Here is an 11,091-nt window from a genome sequence, read left to right as displayed (position 1 = left end):
AAAACATTTATATATGCTGGTTCTGTTATTGGTTTTACTCCTGATTTATTAGCTAAAGGAGAAGAGTTCAAAACACACTGTTAATGATGTAATGATTGCATGTTTTCTGTAATATTTTAATGTAATTTTTAGGTTTCAATTGTTATGTATTTCCTATTTTATTGGTCTGGTTTTAGGTGATTCATTAGGATTTGCGTTTTTTTTAATTGACCAATTGTATTTCTATGTTGTAGTGGTGTAATGTTGTCTGGGTGATCAAAATCAGTCTCTTATCTGGGGATTAATAAAAAAAAAATCTATGCATTAAATAATTCTTAATTATCAGCCTACACTTTAGCAGAAGTCCCTGCTGGTAATATGAATTTTCATTGACAGCTTCATGTATGCAGGGTTTTCAGAACCTCACCCGAGTCTCTATTGTTTTTTTTAATTAGTGTTTAATTAATGTTTTAACACATTTGAGTTGTTTTAATGTTCACCATTCAACATTCATAAATCAAAAATCCTGTATGTGTGTAATTTGAAAGTTCAGCCAGCAGATGTCCTGCTGTCAACATCCACAAGACTAAAGAGGCATTACAGCTCTGTGACCTGGCTGTAGCAGTACTTCTGTTTTTATTTATTGAAAATCACACACAGTACTTAGTAGCACATCACTTCGCTTTAAAGACCGAACAAGGAGAGCTGGTGGAACTTGTTTTCAGTATAACTTTACAGTTATCTAATAAAACATATAATCCAAATATATAATAAAACATATTAGGCTACAATATTGTCAGTATTCACAGGTAGGAGGAAAATGTTAAACTGACACATTGTGGAGGTGCATGGATATACTCCTGCAACTAAGGAGCAGAGGTTGGAAACCTTATTGCAGCAGGAAATACATTGGTTTTGAAGCAGGAGGTTTTGAACAGAGGCCTGTAGCGCCTCCCAGAGGACAAACCATGGAATAGGTGATGACCTGTATGATAGGAGTCAGTTATGTCTGTTTCTTTTACTACTTACAAGGTACAGTAATAATGTTACAGAGTAAGACAAATGTGAAAAATGCTCATGAAGTCATCAAATAGTTGTGATACAATTTATTTAAAAATTACAATATACTTTACAAAAAACACTAAGGTACATTTGGGTAAGAAAAATAATAGGTTTTAGGCAAAATACACTGAGAAATTTTAAAATATAGAGTGTCTGGGGTACGGGGGGAAATAAGTCTGGGGAAAGGAGGCTATGAAGTACTCATGGTTTATTTTTTATTATTTATTTTTAAAAAGAAGCTTAATTTTTGGTAGACCTACAGGTAAAAACAGCTGAACAGAAATGATGATGCTAAAACAACCTGGCAGCCAGTTTAAGGATATTAAAATGGGAGTTCTTTGTTCAGTTTTCTTTTTGTTAAGAGTCTTATTTTAGGTTTATTTGACAGCATATAATATAAAATATGGCATGTTGGACTGTCTCCATGCTAGCACCTGAAACTGGGGGAAATGGGAGGCATTAATGTCAGAAAATTATCTTTAGACTACCAAGTTTCTTTTAAGTTGTAGGGTTATTTCACCACTGAGTAAAGTGTGTGTAAGCAGTAAGCTTACACTGTAATTAAAGTGTAAAATGGTTGAACACTAACGCTTTATATTACTCTGTAATTTAAATGAGAAAACATGCAATGTGTTGAATTACAGCCTGCATACCAAGTTTTCCCTCAGTTTCAGGTGTTAAAGGCACACAGGTGTGGTCTGTAATACAATAGATGCATTGTACTCACCTAACAATTTTCTTTATCTCTGTACCTTATCACCTATTTTCCCCTATGGATTTTTAGTAAGCATATCGCTAACTTACCATCATTACCATCAAGTAAAACTGCTTAGGATCTGCACTCCTCGGGCTTAGTGTTCCATTTCAGTACTTTTGTTCTTGCATTTTAGATAATGAATGATGTCTGAGCTCTGCTGCCTTTGTCATCAGGACTTTCTGTCGGGCACAGTGTGTACAAGCCTGTGAAAGTCTGAAATGCCTCTTTATTTAATGGCTTCTTTAACGTTGCAGTAGGTAAGTCCTTTGCTGGAGTGCACAGAACGTTCAGTCTCTGTGTAGAGAAAGAAAGGACAGTTTGCTATTAATGTCTACAGTTAACTGTGGTTAAATAACAAATCTGATGAACTATAATCATGCTTCTCTCTATAATAAAAAACAACTATCTGTAACAACTACAATACAGTTTTGTTTTTCAAATAAATACAGAGCACAGCATGCCTGATTACCGCATAAAAAAAGTCAAATCCGGACAAGGAAACGGCAGCAAACATTTGGACTTTTTCAGACCTTTTTCAACCGCAAACTTTTTACAATACATCTGCATACCAACTAGCTACCAAAGGTTTGGTATAATTTTAATTGAAAACTGCAATAGTTGTTTGTTGTTTTTGTGAAAAGTTTGCCTTCCACACAACTCTGATCTACTTATTCCCACAAACAGTTAGTGAGACTCAGCCCCACAATTTCCCAGATCCCCTTCTTTTCATGCAGTCAAACCAAATGCCAACATCAATACACCAAATTTGTACTGGCGCCAGTACTGATCTTTTTTAAGCAGATCGAGTGTCGGCCAGATTCTAACTCTGTTGTCTAATCTACTTTTGTTTGTAACAGTAAAAACATGTGACCGTACCTGTCTTAATGTTCCTGGAGTTACACTCACAGCATACAGCATCCACAGAGGAACCATGAGAGTTGAAGAGAGAGTGAGAAATCCTCCAATTGTGTAGCCCCACCAGGGGTATTCATACGTGTTGTTGAATGTGAGCGGAGTATATTTGACCAAGGAGAAGAGAAATGTGCACTAAAAAAAAACACCAGCAGAGAGAAGAGAAGGAATAGAAACACTCGACATGATTTGATATTTCATTCGAATGACATATAGAAAGGAAAATTAAAAATCGGCGATTGTGTTTTTTAATTAGTTTAAGAAAAACATATGATGGAAGCTGAGACTCCGATGTTCAGGTGGAATGTTAAAGTCAGATTTGCATCAGCTGACAGCCTTCATAACCCTTTTTGCTGATGACTTAATGCTGTTTGCTGCTGCAGCTTCATCAACCACCAAATCCCCAGCTTTCTTGCCTGTTGAAGCTGTTGGTGTTGTTGACTTGACTTATACCTAACGTCCATGATTGTTTTTAGTTCTATATGACATAATTAATCTGTTTTTAGCTAAATCTACCAGTATAACCATTTGCAACACAGGAAATGGAAACTTTTTTGATCTGAAAAATAAAAAAAAATTAAGAATCAACCCAAGTTACATTACTAGCCCTTATCTACTATTTTTAGTTTGTTTATTTGCCAATGTAAAGCTTGAAAAGTATTATGAATCTTGGTCTCATCTTTTTCTCAAAGGTGCTCTATACGATATCCAGAGCATTAATATAGCATCAAACAGCTATTTGCTATAGAGGAGTAATGTCTACCTGAACAGAGAATGAAGTCACTCTCCCTCTGTGTGTGTTGTAATCTAAGTTTATTTGTGCTTTGACATAGCCGGTCCGGTTGCGCATGCTTTTAGTGCATGCTCGTGCCCCACTGACTAGCTCACGGATGCCGCTCTGCGCTGCTCTCATACGTCGGTTACATCCGTTTTAAAGATGGTGATATCTACAGATTAAGGTTTATTTGCCAAAAAGATCACATATCTAAGTTTTCTTTAGATAAATATTATAATAATATATCATAAAATATTTCTTTAAGAGATTCCCTAAACATATATTTCAAAATAACCTTAAGCCTTGGGTTGCAATAAAGTAACCCATCAGTGATACTGGTCTCCATCTGGTTGAGGCATGGATTACCTTTAGGACAGAAGCCTCTGGCAGCTGTCAAATACACTTGCTTGTTAGTAAAGCATGACCAACGTTACAAGGCAGGCATGCCTACATCTCCAATACTTACAGTGCAGATAGCTGGTGTGAAATACTGCCAACAATATTTCATAAAAGGCCACGGTCGATATCCAATCATGTCCTTTATATTATCATAGTGACGATCTGCACCTGAAGAACATCAGTAGTGTTATAGGTACAACATTATGGCCATCAAATTGAATTATTAACAGTGTTGGATCATTTTGTGTACAGCTCCTCACAATTCAGCCTCACATTGTTGGTATGATAGGACACTTTGGGATCTCAACTTGCATTCAAAAGAATAGTTATACAAGTTTAAACCAGGGTTTCCAAACATTTAGGCTTGTGGGCTAGTAGGGATGTGACAGTGAGGAAATTGTCCCACCGGTTAATAAACTAGTGACTACACCGATGTTACAGATTATACCGGACATTTTACAAGAAAAGATGACGGTCAATATGTGTAGCGTACTAACTTTGATCTTTAATGCTGGACGGCGGTGTGTCTGGCCTCTCCAGTCGAGTTTTCACTGCAGGGCCGCAGAGGTCTACCTGGCGCTGCTTCGCCGTGCACACCTGCTGTGACCGCTCCGTCCTCCTCACAGTGATTACCTCATTAACGTTACGGTTCCCTTATAGCATTGGGTTTAAATCTGAAATATTGCCAAATAGGCACTTTTGCTTTTTGCTTCAACACCAAATCCTCCACCATCGTCTTGTCTGTCAACTTTCTCTCGTCACGTGTGTGTGAAATATGACTCCTGGTACTCTGTGCTGAGACTCTGTACGTAGCAGACACATTAACTTTCAGTTTGTAGTGTCCGTCGTCCAACTATGTATTGATAACACGGCGCTACGTGAAAATTAACTAAATGGGTTTTATTTCTGTAAAAAAAAGAAAACGAAAATGGGGGCGGTAACACCGACTACCGCGGCAAGCCTAAGGGCTAGTGAACCCTTAAAATGAAGCAATATCTACCTGTGAGCCATCACAGGTTACATACATCTATGAAGAAGTTAACCAAACCAGTGATGATTCCCTGCTCTATGCGAATTACATATAATATTAATTTATACATACATATTTTTTACCAGGTTAAACGTTGTCCTTACCATAGACCCATCCAATACAGACAGACTGAATAACAGCAAAGAGCAGGAGTGTCATCCCACTGCAGGCGTAGTAGTCAAACAGCTGGAAGATATATAGGCCTCCCTGCAAAGGACAAGAAACGGAGTCCTTCAGTGAAAGTCAAAACAAGGTTGTCATTCATCTACAGTGTGTGTCCAATGTGTTATTGTAAAAATACTTACCATATACAGCAGAAAATATACTCTACAAAAGTATCTTGTTCATGTAAATATAACCCTTACAAAAAGGTTATTTCCTCAGTTCTGATATATGGATTTCCTTTAGGTCATTTGTTCCTCTATTTTATGTCTTCACCTTCATGCTTACAGTAGATCGATTTATTACACGGCTTTGTTGAATACTCGATTCTGATTGGTCAATTAAGGTGTTCTACGAGGTCTGTTATTTCTTTATAGAAGACCGCTGTTACAGTATGTACAGTATAACAGATCGTTGCTATGGACGCAGTTCTGACTTCGGACTCTCAAATTATTGATTTCTTGAGTAGGTAGCCGTGTAATAAGCGTGAAAATGTACAGCTAGTGGGTTGTTATGAAATAAACACCACCGCATTGCCCTGTCAGGGTTTATTTCATAACAATGACCGGCTCCCTGCAGATTATCCCTTACATATACGGTAAATGATTGCTTCCAGAAATCAATATCACAAAGATGTCACCACTCACCTCTGTGATCATCAGAAGGCCAACAAAGAAACTTCCAACAGAAATGGCAAGAAGGAGGAGTTTACGACGACAACCGTTTTGGAAGAAGTTAGGATACATGTCCGAGATGTTTGTGACCAATGCCTCTTGAAATACAAACTACGGCAATGAAAGAGATGATATTGTATTAATACAAAATAATTGCATTATGGTGTCTGAATCTAATTATTACATATTGTTATAATTCTAATTATTATATATTCCAAACAGATTTGTAGTCCTACCTCACTATCTAATCCTAAGAAGATGATCATAACAAAGAAGAAAATAGCCCAGAGCTGGGGAAGTGGCATTAGAGCCACAGCACGAGGATAAGCAATGAATGCCAACCCTGGACCTGCAAAGGTACATGGAAAAAAAAAATGTAATATAAACATAACAAACAATTCAAACTGTATCACTCTGGGGTTCTGTCAAGCATTATTAAGCTTCCATACCTGACTCAGCCACCATCGATATATCCACACCTTGCTCCTTTGCCATAAAACCGAGCACAGAAAAGATGGCAAAGCCAGCTACAAAGCTGGTTAAACTGTTTAACAGGCACAGGTAAACACAGTCTCTGTAGTAAGAGAGTAGAAATACAGGAACATTAGAAAATCTGTGATATAATCTAAACTACAGTAAGAACTGATTTAAATTTTGAATTCATTACAAAGATATACAAACCTGTAGCAGTTGTTGCTGTACTTGTTGTAACTTCCTAAAGATGTCAGAACACCAGTGCAAACTCCGTAGGAGTAGAAAATTTGGCTGCCAGCATCCATCCATACCTGAGAGATTTGGATGACTTTATGTTCAGTTTAGGTTTGTAAAGATGCATGTATTTGCCATGTCGCAAAATGGTCATACTGAGAGTATCTGACAAAGTATTTCATTTGTTCCTACATTTCTGCCCTTGAAATACAATATCCGCTCGTAGCAGCTTAAGCATGAGAGACATCTTTAGTCATTGTGCTGCTTTTAAAGTTAAAGGTGCTCAATACGAAATTCCGAGCATAGTGTCTCTGACCATAGTGACGGCTGAGGATAAAGCCCTCTGACCTTTCCTCTAGTGCCAACATGAGGACATTTGTGGTTTTGAGTGAAATGTATTGACAACACATTCATGTGCTGCACAGGATGAATTGTAATAACTTTGCTGATCCCTTAACTTTTCTTCTCGTGCTATCATCAAATTCAATATGGGTTGGTGAAGGCCACACCTTCTGCCGCACAGCTGATTTAAATGTCGGTAACCCTCCTGCACAAACCTTAGTTTTCTTTATAGTTTACCCTTAATAGCTCATTTTCTCATTGAGTTTGTACCTCACAGTACCTCTGAGGGTTTCTGGACAATATTTGTCATTGTTTTGTGTTGTTAATTGATTTTCAATAATAAATATAGACATACATTTGCATAAAGCAGCATATTTGACCACTTCCATGTTGAACAAATAAAAAATGTGTTATTAATTTGGGATTAATCGCAATTAATCATGGACAATCATTTGATGAATCACGATTAAATATTTTAACCGATTGACAGCCCTGCTATTTTCTGCTAAGTATATCATGATTGTATAACATAACTATATAATAAACTATAAGTGTCTTGTGAGTAAAGCATCAAATGTGTGAAATAAATCAATCCTTTGGTCAATAATTGTATCATAATATAATAATGGCAAGAGGGGCGATAATAGTAGTCTAAAACTAGAAAGTGGCAGTGGTTTCACCGGGCAGAGGGCAGTGAATGTGCTTGTATAACTAGGAAAATGATAGAGGGGAGTCTTTATCCGTTTTTATTCAGGAACAATAATTGTGTATGAAATGTGTATCAGCTTCAGGCGTCATCTATGACGTCATTTGTCTAAAATGATACAAGCCTCAATACACGCTTCCTAGAAAACCTCCTGGATTACTCGACACGCGCTCCGAAGCCTCGGCACCGTACGTAACATCACTGCTTTTAGGGCCCACAACTGTGTTGCATATTTTTCTAAATTGCGTCTTTCATTTTTGGGTAAATGCTAACGTGTTAAACTAAGACAGTAAACATTGTAAACATTATGCATGCTAAACATCAGCATGTTAGCGTTGACACTATGAGCATGTTAGCATGCTGATATTAGCATTTAGCTCAAAGCAGTGCTGTGCTTATGTACAGCCTCACAGAGCCGCTTGCCTAGCTGCAGACTCTTGCAGTGAGTTCCAATCCGCGTACTTCCGTACTTACACTTACTATTTTGAGTGCATAAGTGCGTTCACACTGGGAAGTATGGCAAAATACAGTGCACTCAAAGTACCCGGATGTTGTAGTCAAAACAGTCAAATCGTTGAGTGTGGAACGCTGGACACGTTCCACACTCAACTGTTGCCATCTTGGCTATGTAGTGGAAGGGGCGGAGCCACGACCACTATTCAAACATAGGTAGATAACAGAATAAAACAATACAATACGTAAACATACCGCTGCATTTTCAACCAACAGGAGGACACATCGTAAACGTAGGCGACGACGTTGGAAACGTAATTTCCACTCTGCTTTCATTTTTTTCTTCAACAAAGCAGGCAGATATTTTGGCGGGTAGCGAGCCGTGGTGAAATGTTGTGATCGTCATTTCCGGTAAGTGTGCCGCAGAGTATTCAATTTGAGACGACCCTACCCCGTTGAAATTTACGCACTACTCAAGTAAGTACAGAGTGCACACAGTGCACTACATTGAAGTGTACTTCAGGAAGTACGTGGATTGGAACACACTGTTTGTCTTGTTTATGGTTCTATTCAGGCACTCAAAGGAAAGGTTGTACCTCTGGATCAGTGAGGCGGGACGGGTCTGGGTAGAGGTAGAACATGATTCCGTCTTTGGCCCCCGGTAATGTAAGACCACGAACAAGCAGCACCACCAGCATTACATATGGAAATGTGGCGGTGAAGTAGACCACCTGAGACAGAACCAACAGCTTTAAATATCTTAAGAACAGGATTTACGTGAAATCAAACATTACAAATTAACATTAAGATTGTACTGTACCTTTCCTGTGGACTTCACTCCATTCCAGACACAGAAGTAACACAACGTCCAGGCAAGAAGTAAACAAAGGGCCAGGTCCCAACGAATATTTCCAATTTTCTCAATTCCACTGGACAGGCCCAAGATTCTCCTCCTGTAACAAAGATTATTAAGAAACAAATAACAAAAACACAGCAGCCCTTACATGATGCTTTAAATCATACTACTTACTCCCAAAATTCGATAACCGAAGACGTGCTATTTCCATACAGGTGCAGAGGGGATGTTTGATTGTGACCATGCTCAAAACAGCCGTCTGACATGAAAAAATAAGATAAGGTTTTGAAAACGGATTAACAAAGTGAACACATGGCACAGTTTTATGTGTCATAGCTGGAAAATAAAGTCTTGGTACCGGTGTTCCAGCTGTTGTGACAGCTCGACCATGGAAGCTCGGACCTGAAGGATGAAAACAGGAAGAGAAACGTCCAAGCCAGGATGATGATATAATACACCCCAGTGTACAAAACAACCACTTGGCTTCCGTAACCTAAGCCTGTAGAGAGAAAGAGAGATGTCACATTGTAATATCAAGAAAAATCACGATTAATATTTGTACTGTACTTAAGTTAACTACAGTTCTGAGGTACTTTACCTGAGTATTTCCATGTTATACTACTACTTCTACTCCACCACATCTCAAAGTACAATATTGCCCTATTAATCCAATACATTCATTTTAGTTATTTTAGTTACGAGTTACTTTTCATAATAAGATTTGACATTAAAAAAAAAACATTTGATAAGCTTATAAAATACAATGCATTGTTTAAGATTTATCCTGTGGTTCCCAACCTTTTCGGCTTGTGACCTCTTACAGAAAAATCTGTGTGTAGTTGAGGCCCCTTGTCATGTTTCAGACGTCAGATGTTAGCAGTTCGACCAGTTCGAGGCATTTCCGCTCTAAACTGCAATGATGGTTTCATTTAAATAACTGTTCGAGAATAAAAGTATCCAATATTTTAAAAAAAGATTACAGAAAAGTAAAAGAAAATTAATACAAATTTGTGCAGCAGAACTTTTGTAGGGGCCTGACTGCTAGGTTGGGAAACACTGGACTATGTGCTACGAGTGACCCCTTTCACATACAGTACACATAGTCATTTGAGCCATTGTCGATATAAAAATATGAAAATATAAAAATATTAAGAATCAGTGCAGCTTTGAATACACAAAACAGCAAGATAAATTCAAAAAACACTAGGATAGTAAGCAGCATATTAAAACAGCAGATGTAAAATATGATTAAAGTATGTTTAACTCTTAAAGACACAACAACCAAATGTCCTACAAACGGCTTTCTTATGCAACAATATTCGTTAGTAGTTATAGCAGTTACACTGGAGTTAGCTGATAAAACACTATACAGACGTACCTTCAAAAAGAGGGCATATTTTTCTCCAACATGTTATCCCACCCTGACTGGTGTACTGGCCCAAAGATGTCTCCAGGAAGAAGAGTGGGATGCCACAGGTGAACAAAAACAAAACATAAGGTATGAAGAAAACCCCTTTAAAATAAAAATGAAATATCTTGTTAAGATATTGATAAAACTGCATAAATTTGTGCACACAAATAATGATTTCTAAAATCAATGTAAAAATACTGACAGAGTTGTAGAGGGTTTCTTTCCCCGCAGCGTTTGCAAAATGTTTCCCTACAAGCCAATTATTGACTGAACACAATCTTAATCCCTGCCAATACAGGCTACGAGGCACGTTTTGTACGTGATGTACACCTGGCCACAACGACAAAGATTTACCTCCGCCATTTTTGTAGCACAGGTATGGAAACCTCCAGACGTTTCCCAGACCGACAATGTGTCCGGCTACTGCCAGGATGAACTCAATCTTACTGCCCCACTGTTCCCTCTCCTGAGGTTTGGGCTGAGTATGCCCTGGTCTGGTCCCAAGGTTCATTAGATTCAGTTTCACCTGCGAGTTTTGTCTTTGGTCCATTTCAATCTTTAGTAAGAATTGAATTATACATATTAGTATGTCATACTGTGTGCTATTCTACTGTGTACATGTTGGATTCCATTCAGTATTCTCAGACAGTATAAGTATAGTTCAAATACTCAGGTTTCTTTTCAATATTATCAGGTTTCACTCAACATGAATTATTTCCTGAATGGCATACCACCTACGCCACACTAGATTCTAGACTAACAGAGCCAAAGATAAGCTTCACACCCCACTTGCCACCCTTCAAAATCACATATTAAAATATTCTAAAACAAGATTAAGAGGCTTAGTGGCTCTGCTATGGCTGTA

General features: G+C 37.9%; 1 protein-coding gene across 1 annotated transcript; it reads right to left on the bottom strand.

Moving 5' to 3' along the window:
- Positions 1-1,765: 1,765 nt before the first annotated feature.
- slc6a22.2 (solute carrier family 6 member 22, tandem duplicate 2) lies at positions 1,766-10,776 on the bottom strand. The gene is made up of 14 exons (XM_037775981.1): positions 10,581-10,776; positions 10,194-10,328; positions 9,174-9,314; positions 8,990-9,074; positions 8,780-8,912; positions 8,556-8,690; positions 6,432-6,535; positions 6,200-6,324; positions 5,987-6,099; positions 5,724-5,861; positions 5,019-5,121; positions 3,952-4,052; positions 2,675-2,845; positions 1,766-2,092 (listed from the first exon to the last, which is right to left on the bottom strand). Exons 1-14 carry the CDS (start codon positions 10,774-10,776, stop codon positions 1,928-1,930), a joined length of 1,845 nt encoding a protein of 614 aa, XP_037631909.1. The 3' UTR covers positions 1,766-1,927.
- Between the last annotated feature and the right edge of the window lie 315 nt (positions 10,777-11,091).

The sequence above is a fragment of the Sebastes umbrosus genome, chromosome 1, assembly GCF_015220745.1.
Source record: "Sebastes umbrosus isolate fSebUmb1 chromosome 1, fSebUmb1.pri, whole genome shotgun sequence".
Classification (NCBI taxonomy): Eukaryota; Metazoa; Chordata; class Actinopteri; order Perciformes; family Sebastidae; genus Sebastes; species Sebastes umbrosus.
The sequence above is the reverse complement of the archived record's forward strand: the minus strand, read 5'-3'. Positions and strand labels throughout refer to the sequence as shown.